This window comes from Bufo bufo, chromosome 1, assembly GCF_905171765.1.
Source record: "Bufo bufo chromosome 1, aBufBuf1.1, whole genome shotgun sequence".
Lineage (NCBI taxonomy): Eukaryota > Metazoa > Chordata > Amphibia > Anura > Bufonidae > Bufo > Bufo bufo.
In genome coordinates this window covers 230,723,789-230,740,624 of record NC_053389.1, presented here as the reverse complement: position 1 = coordinate 230,740,624, position 16,836 = coordinate 230,723,789, and the positions used below count along the sequence as shown (strand labels likewise).

The 16,836-nt window shown below is 45.6% G+C and overlaps 1 protein-coding gene across 1 annotated transcript in view; it reads left to right on the top strand.

The window, feature by feature from the left end:
* KDM5A (lysine demethylase 5A) overlaps positions 1-16,836 on the top strand; it is an 84,798-nt gene that overhangs the window by 27,882 nt on the left and 40,080 nt on the right. The window contains 4 exon segments of the mRNA XM_040436417.1: positions 7,502-7,621; positions 7,706-7,864; positions 10,309-10,490; positions 11,878-12,040. Of these exon segments, the coding sequence (XP_040292351.1) occupies positions 7,502-7,621; positions 7,706-7,864; positions 10,309-10,490; positions 11,878-12,040 (624 nt within the window).

Sequence of the window (16,836 nt, the reverse complement as noted above, 5' to 3'; positions counted from 1 at the left end):
CGGTGCCAAACTGATGCATTCTGAGCGGATCCGCATCCACTCAGAATGCATTGGGGCAGTACGGATCCATTCGGGGCCGCTTGTGAGAGCCTTCAAACGGAACTCACAAGCGGAGCCCCGAACGCTAGTGTGAAAGTAGCCTTAGGTATCGCCGCGTCCGTATCGACCGGCTCTATAAACATATCACATGACCTAACTCCTCAGATGAACACCGTAAAAAAATTAAAATAAAAACTGTGCTAAATAAACCATTTTTTTGTCACCTTATATCACAAAAAGTACAACAGCAAGCGATCAAAAAGGCGTTTGCCCACCAAAATAGTACCAATCTAACCGTCACCTCATCCCGCAAAAAATTAGCCCCTACCTGAGACAATCACCCAAAAAATAAAAAAACTATAGCTCAGAATATGGAGACACTAAAACATCATTTTTTTTTGGTTTTAAAAAGCTGTTATTGTGTAAAACTTACATAAATAAATAAAAAGTATACATATTGGGTATCGCCGCGTTCGTATCGACAGGCTCTATAAAAATATCACATGACCTAACCCCTCAGATGAACACTGTAAAAAATAAAAACTTACATCACAAAAAATGGTAATAGCAAGCGATCAAAAAGTCATATGCACCCCAAAATAGTGCCAATCAAACCGTTATCTCATCCCGCAGAAAATGAGACCCTACCTAAGATAATTGCCCAAAAACTGAAAAAACTATGGCTCTCAGAATATGGAGACACTAAAACATGATTTTTCTTTTTGTTTCAAAAATATTATTGTGTAAATCTTACATAAATAAAAAAAAAAGTATACATATTAGGTATCGCTGCGTCCGTATCTACCGGCTCCATAAAAATATCACATGACCTAACCCCTCAGATGAACACAGTAAAAAATTTAAAATAAAAACTGTGCTAAATAAACCAATTTTTGTCATTTTACATCACAAAAAGTGTAATAGCAAGCGATCAAAAAGTCACACTCACCCCAAAATAGTGCCAATAAAACAGTCATCTCATCCCGCAAAAATCATACCCTACCCAAGGTAATCGCCCAAAAACTGAAAAAATTATGGATCTCAGACTATGGAAACACTAAAACATGATTTTTTTTTTGCTTCAAAAAAGAAATCATTGTGTAAAAAAAAAAGTATACATATTGGGTATCGCCGCGTCCGTGACAACCTGGTCTATAAAAATATCACATGATCTAACCTGTCAGATGAATGTTGTAAATAACAAAAAATAAAAACTGTGCCAAAACAGCTATTTCTTGTTATCTTGCCTCACAAAAAGTGTAATGTAGAGCAACTAAAAATCATATGTACCCTGAACTAGTACCAACAATACTGCCACCCTATCCCGGAGTTTCTAAAATGAGGCCACTTTTTTGGAGTTTCTACTCTAGGGGTGCATCAGGGCGGTTTCAATTGGGACACAGTGTCAAAAAAAAACGGTCCAGCAAAATCTGCCTTCCAAAAACCGTATGGCATTCCTTTCCTTCTGCGCCCTGCCTTATGCCCGTACAGCTGTTTACGACCACATATGGGGTGTTTCTGTAAACTACAGAATCAGGGCCATAAATATTGAGTTTGGTTTGGCTGTTAACCCTTGCTTTGTAACTGGAAAAAAATTATTAAAATGGAAAATCTGCCAAAAAAGTGACATTTTGAAATTGTATCTCTATTTTCCATTAATTCTTGTGGAACACCTAAAGAGTTAACAAAGTTTGTAAAATCAGTTTTGAATACCTTGAGGGGGGGTAGTTTATAGAATGGGGTCATTTTTGGGTGGTTTCTATTATGTAAGCCTCGCAAAGTGACTTCAGACCTGAACTGGTCCCTAAAGATTTGGTTTTTGAAAATTTCTGAAAAATTTCAAGATTTGCTTCTAAATTTCTTCTAAGCCTTGTAACATCCCCAAAAAATAAAATATCATTCCCAAAATGATCCAAACATGAAGTAGACATATGGGGAATGTAAAGTAATAACTATTTTTGGAGATATTACTATGTATTATAGAAAAAACAATAAAGACCAAAGGTGCCCAATTGGTAAAAAATGGAAAACAGTGTCCACCCAATACAACCAAAAGGACACCCGTAGTTGTAACTCTGTACTAGCTCCCGAGTAAAACAGGCAAAAAAACAAGAAAACAGAGCTTATGGTACCAAAAGTAAAAATATAATTTTATTGTAACATAGTTAAAAAGTATAAAGCAATAAGTGATATGCTGTAAAAAAGTGAATGGAAGCAGAAAAAAGAGAGAAAAGAACGCCACCCTGGCATAGCACACGTGTCAAATGTAAAAAATAATAATGATCAATGGAATAGATTATATACTGTACAATGACCGACCAATGACCAAAAAAATACTGTATAAATAACAGTTGAGTCAGCAATCAAAAAAAAACCTACACAGCAAAAACTGAAACAGGGTTTGCATTGCGAGTGCAGCATAAATGAAATAAGAGCAAACCTAAGTAGTGACTAGGTATGAAATAACCTGAATCAAATGCCGTATAGGTAAAAAAGAGAGCAAAGACTCACCAAAAAAGACTGTGTGTTATGTAACCCAGGATGGCGCTACCCCAGGGTGGCGTTCTTTTTTCTGCTTCCATTCACTTTTCTCGCCCATATTCATTGGGGGACACAGAGACCATGGGTATAGCTATGTCCTCTAGGAGGCGTTGACACTAGTAAAAGCTGTTAGCTCCTCCCCTGGCAGCTATACCCCCTCCAGCCTGGAGAGAGAGCTCCAGTTTTTTTCTAGTGTCAATAGGAGGCAAGACCTCCCTGCTCTGCATGGATCTCCTGAAGATTTTTTATTTTAGTTAATTTTTTTCCTTCTTTTTCAGATGGGAAAACAGTGGACGAGGCCTCCCTGTTCTCCCGGGGTCGAGTTGCGCCAGTGCCGGTCACCCGCACTGCTGCCTCCCCCACAGAAGACAAAGTGGACCAGGGCAGCCTCGCTCCCCTGCATCCCGCCAACCAAGGGGTCACCCATCCAAGCCCCCCATTTCCAGCGTCCTGCCACTACGGTGTCAGTAGCTGAAGGGGTGACCCTGCTGGACCAGAGGGGTGAAGATGGCGGCTGGACAGAAGATGAGGTGAGTATATGGGACTAGGTGAGTATTTAACCCTCTGGGTTGGTCCCCCCTCCCTCTTGGTGGCAATAGTCTGCGACCAGACAGGGCTTCAGCATAGCCCAGCACCCCTGAAGCATTCCCCTCCGGCACAGGCCGTTTTCCGTCCTCCGGGGCCGTTGGTTGATTTATTCTTTACCTGCGCAACTCAGTGAAGGTTCTCTGCAGGATCCCAATCCGTCCTACGGGGCCATTTGGTTGATTATTCTCAACCTGCGCAACTCAGTGAAGGTTCTCTGCAGGATCCCAATCTGTCCTACGGGGCCGTTTGGTTGATAAATTCTCCACCTGCACCATACAGTGGAGGACCTCTGGGATTCCCAATCCACCCTCTTGGTTGTTGGTTGATAATTCTCCACCTGCGCGATCCAGTGGGGTCCGCTGGAATCTCCCATCAACCCTCCGGGGTTCTTTGGTTGATAATGCACCGCCTTCGCAACCCGGTGGAGAAACTTCTGGGAGTTTCCGTTCCACCCTCGGGTGGTTTGGTTGATAAGTCCCCGCCTGCGCAGTCCACAACTGCCAGGGGCGAGATTCTGAAGGGTAGCTCTATGCGCAGGCGAACCACAGCAGGACAATTTTCTCCTCGAATATTTCCGCTCCCCTACTCTTCCTCCCTAAATATCATGCTCAGACACACCCTCCCTCACTGGGAGAATCTCTGATTCTGATCCTGATGAGTCCAAAGCAATCTTAAGAGATTGCGTCTAGTTGCCCAGCAGTACTGTCGTATGCATTACCCACTTCCTTTGGTGGTGTAACTGCACTACTTCAAGATACAGTACCTGCTTTATACATTGTCCCCTGCCATAGGTGGACTAGGTACACTGACTTGGGGTTCGGGACCTGCCATATGCAGATCCATCGGTGGCGCGATGACATTGTCACTGGTTACATTATGCGCTGTATGAATTATCCCCTTAGGTGCACTATTGCACTCCACGGGGTACAGGACTCGCCATATCCGCTAGTTCGCTGTGGGCATTCGCCCCCCTTCTTAGGTGGGGTATTCTCCCTACCACTGACCAGTATTTGCCGTATGCTCACACCTTCCTTAGGTAGCTGATTACTCTACCATTGAATACGGTTCCGACTGTCCGCTATCCTTCCATAGGAGGAGTGTTGCACATCACCGTGCTTCTGTCGCATTTCCCCCCTCCACTAGTGATCCACTAGCGGGGAGTAACTAAACATCTTCTGCGGAACTACGGTTCTAGGTGCCTTAGCTTATTTCCAAGAGGGCGTGGCTACAGTTGGTTCTCGCAGGCGCCCGATACTCTTGCCCTAGTGTTATATGGGTGCCACCAGTGGATACGGTGGCTATTCATCGTTGCATCCTTTTGGTGCTGGTTTCGCACCTGATTATGACATACTCTGTCTTCCAGGGGGTTCCTAGCATCACTTGTACTTACCTAGTGAGTACGTTCCAGCGGGTTAGCTCTTTTCGCTGACTCCGTATGCCCTATCCACCACTCCCCATTCTCTGGGGAAGTGGTTATGCTGTCGACTCTGATTTAGCTCCTACAGCTTGTTTTCCTCCACAGGTGCGGCTTGTCGCTAATGTTCGAGTTCATGGTCGCTGCAGTGGGACACCCCCCTCTGGTAGGGGTCCTACCCTGGAGCTAGCTTGGCAGTTGCGCCTGTTCAGCGCCCTTCCAGGTAGGGTTCTTTAGGGTTAGCTCCACGTAACTGGGGCAGTGTGGCACGTGGTTTCTATGGATAGTCTCGGGCCTCTCCAGTTTTTGCGTTGCCGGGGCAAGCGCTGGCTACTACTGTGGTAGCGGTATTATTTTCACTACATGCTTGGGTTCTTACTGCACAGCCCCTCGCTAGGCGGTGGACTCTTTAGCACCGGATCGGTGGCTTCTACGGGTGTCCCCTCCTCTGCTGGGAGATGGGACTGGCATTGCAGTGTGACTTCCCTTGCCTGGCTTCCTTCTCGGGCGGAGTTCTTTTGGCACGGCCGCTTGATCTTTGGCTACTTCTGTATAGCGTCGGTCTCTTACAGGGTAGGGGCTTAGACCTAGCCTATTGCTTCTCCTGTCTTCCCCCTATGGCTCATGGTTCATTGTCACCCCGTATGCCTTAGTAGTTCCTACGTTGCTACCTTCCCTCACCTGCGTTGCACGGGGTATTCGTTTGGTGCCTTTCCATTCCAGAGACGATCTGGTCCCAACTGGTGGGCTGTGCCGCCCTCCACATTCTTCCTCCTACAGGGACTCTTCCATTGGTCCGGGTGTGCTAACGGTATCTGCACAAGGGCTTCCGCCTTCTCTCCAGAGCCAGAGTTCCGGAAGCATCTGCCATGGAGGTCCTGATTCTCCTTGGCGGGAGTTTCTTCCCCTCCTTCTCAGGGTTCTACAGAAGGTCCGGATGGAGGACATTCAGACATATCCTAGTCGCTCCGAAGCTGACTCGTCGTGCGTGATACGCCGACCTCGTTCTCCTGGAGACGTCCCTTGGTCACTGCCACTCAGAGACGTCCTTCTTTCAAGGGGTTCAGTCTTACATGACCTTTTTGATGATGGCGTGGCTATTGAGACTGCCGTTCTAACGTGGAGGGGGTTTTTCGACAGATATCTTCCTCACTATGATTCAGGACAGGAGTTCTGCATCGCCAGTATCTATTCTGGAACCTGCAGGTCCTTCTGAGGCTTCTCTGAAGCCAAGACGTCCCCCTCACTTTGGGGTTTTCTCTCTCCTTTCTACTTTTAAGGGTTGGACCTTTTGTTTAGTCCTTGTTTCCTTGATGGGTCAGGTGTTGGCGCTTCTGTCTTGGGGAAGCCTTCCAGGTTCCCTGGTGCCCGTGGGAATCTTCTTTCAAGGAGCGGCACATGTGGCTCCTCTGTATCGTCTTTACAGCCTTGGGATCTGAATATGGTTTCCTTTCCTTCGCGCCCTACGGAAGGGAGTCACATTATGGACGTTGTCAGTGCTCTACTCATTATTAGCAGCCTCCAGTCCCTTTCAGCGTACGAACCCACTTTCTTCCGTCCGGAGGGTCATCGCTGGGGATTGGTGGCCCCCAAAGGGCGATTTCACGTTTGATTCGGTCTGGCAGTGCTACAGCTTACCGCGCTCGGAGCGGGGTTCCACCCTTAGGTGTCACAGCTCACTCCCCCAAAGTGATGGGCGTTTTCTCGGGCTAGGAGGAATCGCGCTTTGGCTGCAGAGTAATGTGAGGTGGATCCGGTCCTCCTTGCACATGTTCGCAAGCAGTTGCCAGGTGCATACTTATGCATCGATGGTCGCTGCGTGGTCTGCAGGCGACAGTTCTTAGTTGACCGCACGGGCTTGCTTCATGGGTCTGTGTTTTTTTTCCCTCCCTGTTGGACTGCTCTCGGACGTCCCATGATCTGTGTCCCCCAATGAATATGGGCGAGAAAACGAGATTTTGTAAAACTTACCTGTAAAATCTCTTTCTCGCTCTTCATTGGGGGACACAGCACCCACCCAGTATTGCTTTCGGCCACAGTTGTGGCTTTTGCTGGTTAGAACCTGGTTCGGTTCTTGGCATTGTTGCTGTTCCACATTGTTTCGTTGGTTTACTTGCTTCTCCTACTGCTTCCCACAAACTGAAGCTCTCTCTCCAGGCTGGAGGGGGTATAGCTGCTAGGGGAGGAGCTTACAGCTTTTACTAGTGTCAACGCCTCCTAGAGGACATAGCTGTACCCATGGTCTCTGTGTCCCCCAATGAAGAGCGAGAAAGAGATTTTACTGGTAAGTTTTACAAAATCTCGTTTTTTACGGCATATCACTTATTGCTTTATACTTTTTAACTATGTTACAATAAAATTATATTTTTACTTTTGGTACCATGAGCTCTATGTATTATAGAAGTAGAGAAATTGAAACTTTGAAATTTGCAATTTTTTTACCCATTTTTGGTAAATTTGGTATTTTTTTTTATAAATAAAAATGAATTTTTTTTACTTCATTTTACCAGTGTCATGAAGTACAATATGTGGCGAAAAAACTTTCTCAGAATGGCCTGGATAAGTCAAAGCGTTTTAAAGTTATCAGCACTTAAAGTGACACTGGTCAGATTTGCAAAAAATGGCCAAGTCCGTAAGGTGAAATAGGGCCGAGTCCTTAAGGGGTTAAAGGGTTGTGCCGAGATTTTGATACTGATGACCCTTCCGCAGGATAGGTCATCAGTATCTGATCGGTGGGGGTCTAACACTGGGGACCCACGCTGATCAGCTGTGTGAGAAGGCAGCGGCGCTGTCAGTAGCACCGCGGCCTTCTGCCGCTTTTCCTAGGCCAGTGACAACACATTCATCGGTCACTTAGGAGTGGCTCAGCTCAGTGTTTTTTATTTTTTAACAATACCCTTCTTTCTCTTCTAACTGTAGGAATGCAGCAAACCACGTGAAGCCTTTGGATTTGAGCAGGCTGTGAGGGAATATACTCTGCAAAGCTTTGGAGAGATGGCTGATCACTTCAAATCTGACTACTTCAATATGCCAGTACATGTAAGTTGTACTGCAGTTCTTTCATTTGTAGCTGTAGATTACTTTGTGAGTCTGAAACAAACCCAATGCATACGTCTTCCCCAGATGGTGCCCACAGAGCTGGTGGAGAAGGAGTTCTGGCGCCTGGTGAGCTCCATTGAAGAGGATGTGATTGTGGAATATGGCGCTGATATTTCTTCTAGAGATTTTGGGAGCGGCTTCCCGACACTCGATGGTCGGAGGAAACTGACACCTGATGAAGAGGTGAGACGCAATGTTCAGTGTGATTACTCCTGAATACGAGGCCGGGCATTTTAAGTTTGTTCTTCATATTTATTACACTTTTACAAACTGACGTGCTTGGCGAAAATAGCTCATGCAAATAATTAACAGCAGATAAGGCCTCTTTCACACTTGCGTTGTCCGGATACGGCGTGTACTCCACTTGCCGGAATTACACGCCGGATCCGGAAAAACGCAAGTGTACTGAAAGCATTTGAAGACGGAACCGTCTTCCAAATGCGTTCAGTGTTACTATGGCACCCAGGACGCTATTAAAGTCCTGGTTGCCATAGTAGTAGTGGGGAGCGGGGGAGCAGTGTACTTACAGTCCGTGCGGCTCCCGGGGCGCTCCAGAATGACGTCAGAGCGCCCCATGCGCATGGATGACGTGATCCATGTGATCACATGATCCATGCGCTTGGGGCGCCCTGACGTCACTCTGGAGCGCCCGGGGAGCCGCACGGAAGGTAAGTATACTGCTCCCCGCTCCCCGCTCCACTTTACCATGGCTGCCAGGACTTTAGCGTCCCGGCAGCCATGGTAACCACTCTGAAAAAGCTAAATGGTGGATCCGGCAATGCGCCGAAACGACGTTTAGCTTAAGGCCGGGTCCGGATCAATGCCTTTCAATGGGCATTAATTCCGGATCCGGCCTTGCGGCAAGTGTTCCGGATTTTTGGCCGGAGCAAAAAGCGCAGCATGCTGCGATATTTTCTCCGGCCAAAAAACGTTCCGTTCCGGAACTGAAGACATCCTGATGCATCCTGAACGGATTTCTCTCCATTCAGAATGCATCAGGATAATCCTGATCAGGATTCTTCCGGCATAGAGCCCCGACGACGGAACTCTATGCCGGAAGACAAGAACGCAAGTGTGAAAGAGCCCTAAGCCATAATATTGGCGTAAAATGTGTTAAAATAGTTGCAAATGCATTGCTATATGGTTACCACTGTGTACATACATGATGTTACTTAAAGAGGACCTGTCATCATGAGATGCAATGTAATCTACAGGCAGCATATTTTAGAGCAGAGTGAGCTGAGCAGATTGAATAGATCGTTTTTTGGGGAAAATTCAGTAAAACTCTTCCCCGTCCCTGCCTGCCATTGGCTGCTCTCCCCCCTAGCATATGGGGGGCTTTTTATACTCTTGGATGACCTCTAATATTTCCTATCCTCCCACACAGTAGTAATAAGTATACACAGAGTGGCCAATCCCTTTAACATACTTGTGCTTTGTCTTCTCCCAATAATGTATCTCAGATGTATGAGCTCTCTTTCTGTTAAAATGGTCCTAATAAATTCCAGGTAATAGCCAGCTAAATAAAGAATGCAGCTCTAGATGCAATCACAGTGTAAGACCCAATGTGACTCGCTGCCGGTAGAAGATAAGTGAAGCAACATAATTAAACAGGACCTTTTCATGGGTCCAGACATTATGAAATAAGTAGGGGGTTGTGTAGGGCATGATTCATGGATGTAATATCCCTTACTAGTGTGTCTGTCCGGCGCTCCGTTCCCCCGCTGTGGCCACCTGATGTGCTAATGAATAGCATTGGTACAGGGAGGAGGAGACTGTCCTGTTTCTCAATGGGCGTTTCCTTCACCCTGGCTGTAGTGCTGCCAATCGGAGATGAGAGCGCCACAGCCAGCGAGGAAAAAAAACTCCCCTTTTCCTTGGCTGTGACGCTCTCATCTGTGATTGGACCGCGCTACACTCAGGGAGAAGGAGACGCCCATTGAGAAACGGGGCAGTCTCCTCCTCCCTGTACCGATGATATTCATTAGCATATCAGGTGGGCAAAGTGAACGGGGGCCACAGCGGGGGAACGGAGCGCCGGACAGACACACTAGTAAGCGATATTACATCCATGAATTATGCCCTACACAACCACATACTTATTTCATAATGTCTGGACCCATGAAAGGTCCTCTTTAAAGAGGTTATCCGGTTTTGGATATCGGTGACCTATCCTCAGGATAGGTCATCAATATCAAATTGGGGGGGCCGACTACTGTCAATCAGCTGTAAGAAGAGAAGTGTGCTCGCATGAGCGCTGCGTTCTATTTACTGTTTACCTGCTCGCCATTGGCATCCACCACATTCTCTTGAATGGGAAGGAGCAATTGTAGTTACCCTCTGTCCCATTCAAGTGTATGGAATGAAGGAGCTGTAATTGCACTGCTCGCTGCTGTGATGCAGGTAAACAGTGAAGAGAACGCAGCTCTCATACGAGCACTTCGTCTCTTCTTACAGCTGATTGACAGGGGTGCCAGTAGTCGCACCCCCTGCCAATCTGATATTAATGACCTATCCTGAGGATAGGTCACATATATCCAAAACCAGACAATCCCTTTAACTAAGTGAAACAACATAGAATTTTTTTACTAATGCTTTTATTTTGCACTATTTCTTCCCTTTTACAGGATTATGCCCAATGTGGTTGGAATCTAAACAACATGCCCGTTCTAGAGCAATCTGTTCTTACTCATATCAATGTGGATATCTCTGGGATGAAGGTGCCCTGGCTATATGTGGGCATGTGCTTTTCCTCATTTTGTTGGCACATTGAGGACCATTGGAGTTACTCCATTAATTACTTGCACTGGTATGTTAATTGCATTTTTTTTTTTTTTTTGCATTTTTAAGATAGGATTTAAAGGCTATGGATGTCTTTGCACAGAAATTTTTTATTGTTCATTTTCTTCCTAGATGCAAAATGAAGCAACTTTCTAAATGTTCTGCCTTTTAAAAAAATCCTACCATTTTGTTTGTGTAGAAGGGATCACCTAGTTAGTGGTGCTGCTGAATCTGACTTTGAGGTTGTGGAGGCCTTACATATCGATGTCCTGTTGTCTGGTTAGGTCATAAATATCTGATCGTCGGGCAGCGAATGTAGCGAGAAGTTTTAATTACACTATGCCACCGCTCCAGAGTAGATGATGCAAAGTGTAATGAACTAAAAGCAGGGCTCGCATTGAGCGCCGCCTCCTCCTCCTCTTCAAACAGCTGAGCAGCAGGGGTGCCTGGTGTCAGAACCCTCCGATCAGATATTGATGACCTATCCTGAGGATAGGTCATCAGTATGTATGGCCTGCACAACCCCTTTAAGGGCTCTTTCACACTTGCGTTATTGTCTTCCGGCATAGAGTTCCGTCGTCGGGACTCTATGCCGGAAGAATACTGATCAGGATTATCCTAATGCATTCTGAATGGAGAGTAATCCGTTCAGGATGCATCAGGATGTCTTCAGTTCCGGTACGGAACGTTTTTTGGCCGGAGAAAATACCGCAGCATGCTGCGCTTTTTGCTCCGGCCAAAAATCCTGAAGACTTGCCGCAAGGCCGGATCCGGGATCAATGCCCATTGAAAGGCATTGATCCGGATCCGGCCTTAAGCTAAACGTCGTTTCGGCGCATTGCCGGACCCGACGTTTAGCTTTTTCTGAATAGTTACCATGGCTACCGGGACGCTAAAGTCCTGACAGCCATGGTAAGTGTAGCGGGGAGCAGGGGAGCAGCATACTTACCGTCCGTGCGGCTCCCCGGGCGCTCCAGAGTGACGTCAGGGGCGCCCCATGCGCATGGATCACGTGATCACATGGATCACGTCATCCATGCGCATGGGGCGCTCTGACGTCATTCTGGAGCGCCCGGGGAGCCGCACGGACTGTAAGTATACCGCTCCCCCGCTCCCCGCTCCTACTATGGCAACCAGGACTTTAATAGCGTCCTGGGTGCCATAGTAACACTGAAAGCATTTGGAAGACGGTTCCGTCTTCAAATGCTTTCAGTACACTTGCGTTGTTACGGATCCGGCAGGCACCTCCGGCAACGGAAGTGCATGCCGGATCCCAACAACGCAAGTGTGAAAGAGGCCTAAGTCTGTCAGAGTGCTGCTTCTGCATCTGATGACCTCCTTCCATCTTCAGTGTTAGAGATAGCAGAAGATGCATCATCTGTGTGACTGGTTAATCTACCTTTCTCTGTCTTCAGGGGAGAGCCCAAGACGTGGTATGGGGTTCCTTCTCATGCTGCTGAGCAGTTGGAGGATGTCATGAGAGAACTAGCTCCAGAACTGTTTATAACCCAGCCTGATCTATTACACCAGCTGGTGACCATCATGAACCCGAACATATTGATGGAACATGGTGTGCCCGTGAGTACCACTTTCTATTGCCTTCTATTTCTCTCCAGCTGTACAAATGGGAAATAGCCTCAGGATTTGCTTGTATCTATCAAGAGCTTTCTGTTGATGTGAACCTAGATCCAACCTAGCCTAGATTTTATTTTATTTCAACCTAGGTGAATCGGTCAGTACAGGCAGACTTACAAAAGAGTCATGATCACTGTATCTGTAACCCCTTAAAGGGGTCAGCCCACAAGCTACATTTGTCACATATAAAAGATAGGTGATAAATCTAAGATTCTTGGGGTCCAACTGCTGGGATCCACATTGATCTCGAAAATGGGGTCCCCAAGTCCCCGGTATGAATGGAGCAGTAGTGCACCTTTGTGACCACTGCTTTATTCACGATCTATGGGACTGGCAAGTAAAGCACTTGGCTACCTTTTGGCAGTCCTTTAGAAGTGAATAGAGGTGCGGTGAACAAAAGACAGCACTTCTGGCTTTTATTTTTTTACTTAATTTTATAGTTCAAGTTGCTACTGATGTAGTAATCCCAAATATCTGTAGAGATTTGTCTTAAATTTTGTTTCATACTAAAAATATTTTTTACAGGAAAAGGATTTTTTTTACTTGTTTTTCTCCATAAATTTTATTGATCTTTTTAAAATTTTTATTTGTACCATGTGATCGCTTGTATAATATACTCCAATAATTTTAGATTATAGTTATACAACTGGCATCTTATTGGTGTGCCATGAAAACCCAGTGAAACCGAATTATGTTGTAGGGGAGCTGATACGTCTCTTCCTTTTTGTCTAGTCACTTAGATGCTGTGGTCAGCATCGATTTTATGTTTTTACGTATTTCTATGGGTTAAACTGACGGGATCAGAGTACTATTAAATCATTTCAATATACTATTAACCACCTCAGCCCCCAGTGCTTAAACACCCTGAAAGACCAGGCCACTTTTTACACTTCTGACCTACACTACTTTCACCGTTTATTGCTCGGTCATGCAACTTACCACCCAAATGAATTTTACCTCCTTTTCTTCTCACTAATAGAGCTGTCATTTGGTGGTATTTCATTGCTGCTGACATTTTTACTTTTTTTGTTATTAATCGAAATTTAACGATTTTTTTGCAAAAAAATGACATTTTTCACTTTCAGTTGTAAAATTTTGCAAAAAAAACGACATCCATATATAAATTTTGCTCTAAATTTATTGTTCTACATGTCTTTGATAAAAAAAAAATGTTTGGGTAAAAAAAAAATGGTTTGGGTAAAAGTTATAGCGTTTACAAACTATGGTACAAAAATGTGAATTTCCGCTTTTTGAAGCAGCTCTGACTTTCTGAGCACCTGTCATGTTTCCTGAGGTTCTACAATGCCAGTACAAACACTGACAGTACAAACACCCCACAAATGACCCCATTTCGGAAAGTAGACACCCTAAGGTATTAGCTGATGGGCATAGTGAGTTCATAGAACTTTTTATTTTTTGTCACAAGTTAGCGGAAAATGATGTTGTTGTTTTTTTTTTTTTTTTTTTTCTTACAAAGTCTCATATTCCACTAACTTGTGACAAAAAATAAAAACTTCCATGAACTCACTATGCCCATCAGCGAATACCTTGGGGTGTCTTCTTCCCAAAATGGGGTCACTTGTGGGGTAGTTATACTGCCCTGGCATTCTAGGGGCCCAAATGTGTGGTAAGGAGTTTGAAATCAAATTCTGTAAAAAATGACCAGTGAAATCCGAAAGGTGCTCTTTGGAATATGGGCCCCTTTGCCCACCTAGGCTGCAAAAAAGTGTCACACATGTGGTATCTCCGTATTCAGGAGAAGTTGGGGAATGTGTTTTGGGGTGTCATTTTACATATACCCATGCTGGGTGAGATAAATATCTTGGTCAAATGCCAACTTTGTATAAAAAAATGGAAAAAGTTGTCTTTTGCCAAGATATTTCTCTCACCCAGCATGGGTATATGTAACATGACACCCCAAAACACATTCCCCAACTTCTCCTGAATACGGAGATACCACATGTGTGACACTTTTTTGCAGCCTAGGTGGGCAAAGGGGCCCATATTCCAAAGAGCACCTTTCGGATTTCACTGGTCATTTTTTACAGAATTTGATTTCAAACTCCTTACCACACATTTGGGCCCCTAGAATGCCAGGGCAGTATAACTACCCCACAAGTGACCCCATTTTGGAAAGAAGACACCCCAGGGTATTCGCTGATGTGCATAGTGAGTTCATGGAAGTTTTTATTTTTTGTCACAAGTTAGTGGAATATGAGACTTTGTAAGGAAAAAAAAAAAAATCATCATTTTCCACTAACTTGTGACAAAAAATAAAAAATTCTAGGAACTTGCCATGCCCCTCACGGAATACCTTGGGGTGTCTTCTTTCCAAAATGGGGTCACTTGTGGGGTAGTTATACTGCCCTGGCATTTTCCAGGGGCCCTAATGTGTTGTAAGTAGGTAAATGACCTGTGAAATCCGAAAGGTGCTCTTTGGAATGTGGGCCCCTTTGCCCACCTAGGCTGCAAAAAAGTGCCACACATTTGGTATCGCCGTATTCAGGAGAAGTTGGGGAATGTGTTTTGGGGTGTCATTTTACATATACCCATGCTGGGTGAGATAAATATCTTGGTCAAATGCCAACTTTGTATAAAAAAATGGGAAAAGTTGTCTTTTGCCAAGATATTTCTCTCACCCAGCATGGGTATATGTAAAATGACACCCCAAAACACATTGCCCAACTTCTCCTGAGTACGGCGATACCACATGTGTGACACTTTTTGCAGCCTAGATGCGCAAAGGGGCCCACATTCATTTTATGAGGGCATTTTTAGACATTTGGATCCCAGACTTCTTCTCACGCTTTAGGGCCCCTAGAATGCCAGGGCAGTATAAATACCCCACATGTGACCCCATTTTGGAAAGAAGACACCCCAAGGTATTCAATGAGGGGCATGGCGAGTTCATAGAAATTTTTTTTTTTTGGCACAAGTTAGCGGAAATTGATTTTATTTTTATTTTTTTCTCACAAAGTCTCCCTTTCCGCTAACTTGGGACAAAAATTTCAATCTTTCATGGACTCAATATGCCCCTCACGGAATACCTGGGGGTGTCTTCTTTCCGAAATGGGGTCACATGTGGGGTATTTATACTGTCCTGGCATTCTAGGGGCCCTAAAGCGTGAGAAGAAGTCTGGAATATAAATGTATAAAAATTTTTACGCATTTGGATTCCTTGAGGGGTATGGTGAGTTCATGTGAGATTTAATTTTTTGACACAAGTTAGTGGAATATGAGACTTTGTAAGAAAAAAATAATAATTTCCGCTAACTTGGGCCAAAAAAATGTCTGAATGGAGCCTTACAGAGGGGTGATCAATGACAGGGGGGTGATCAGGGAGTCTATATGGGGTGATCACCACAGTCATTGATCACGCCCCTGTAAGGCTCCATTCAGACGTCGGTATGCGTTTTGCGGATCCGATCCATCTATCAGTGGATCCGTAAAAATCATGCGGACATCTGAATGGATCTTACAGGGGGGTAATCAATGACAGGGGGGTGATCAGGGAGTCTATATGGGGTGATCACCACAGTCATTGATCACACCCCTGTAAGGCTCCATTCAGACGTCCGTATGCGTTTTGCGGATCCGATCCATCTATCAGTGGATCCGTAAAAATCATGCGGACCTCTGAATGGAGCTTTACAGGGGTGTGATCAATGAAAGGGGGGTAATCAATGACAGGGGGGTGATCAGGGAGTCTATATGGGGTGATCATCACAGTCATTGATCACGCCCCTGTAAGGCTTTATTCAGACGTCCGTATGCGTTTTGCGGATGCGATCCATCTATCAGTGGATCCGTAAAAATCATGCGGACATCTGAATGGAGCTTTACAGGGGGGGTGATCAATAACAGGGGGGTAATCAATGACAGGGGGGTGATCAGGGAGTCTATATGGGGTGATCAGGGGTGATCAAGGGTGAATAAGGGGTTAATAAGTGACAGGGAGGGGGTTGTAGTGTAGTGTAGTGGTGCTTGGTGCAACATATTACTGAGCTGCCTGTGTCCTCTGGTGGTCGATCCAAACAAAGGGGACCACCAGAGGACCAGGTAGCAGGTATATTAGACGCTGTTATCAAAACCGCGTCTAATATACCTGTTAGGGGTTAAAAAAAAACACATCTCCAGCCTGCCAGCGAACGATCGCCGCTGGCAGGCTGGAGATCCACTCTCTTACCTTCCGTTCCTGTGAGCGCGCGCGCCGCTGTGCGCGCGTTCACAGGAAATCCCGGCTCACGCGAGATGACGCGTATATGCGTCGCTGAGCGCAGGGCTGCCACCTCCGGAACGCGAATCTGCGTTAGGCGGTCCGGAAGTGGTTAAAGGGGTTTTCCCATCTTGCTAATTCATCCTGACCTGCAGCCAGCTCTGCTGTTCACTTCCTGGTTTCCTGCTTCTAAGGCTGGGCGGGCTTAGGCAGTTTGAGTGAAGGCCTGCCACACCTCCTTATGACATCACACTGAGAACTCAGTCCTTGCGTGCTCGTTCATGTGGATAGTATGAGTCATCAGTCTGGCAGCCTGCAGTGTCTGTGAAGCCCATTCTTCCTGCTGGGGAATCATCTCTCAGAGAGCCATGGGAAGTGAGCTGAGGGTACTTTCACACTAGCGTTATTCTTTTCCGGCATTGAGCTCCGTCCTAGGGGCTCAATACTGGAAAAGAACTGACCAGTTTTATCCTAATGCATTCTGAATGGAGACTAATCCAATCAGGATGTCTTCAGTTCAGTC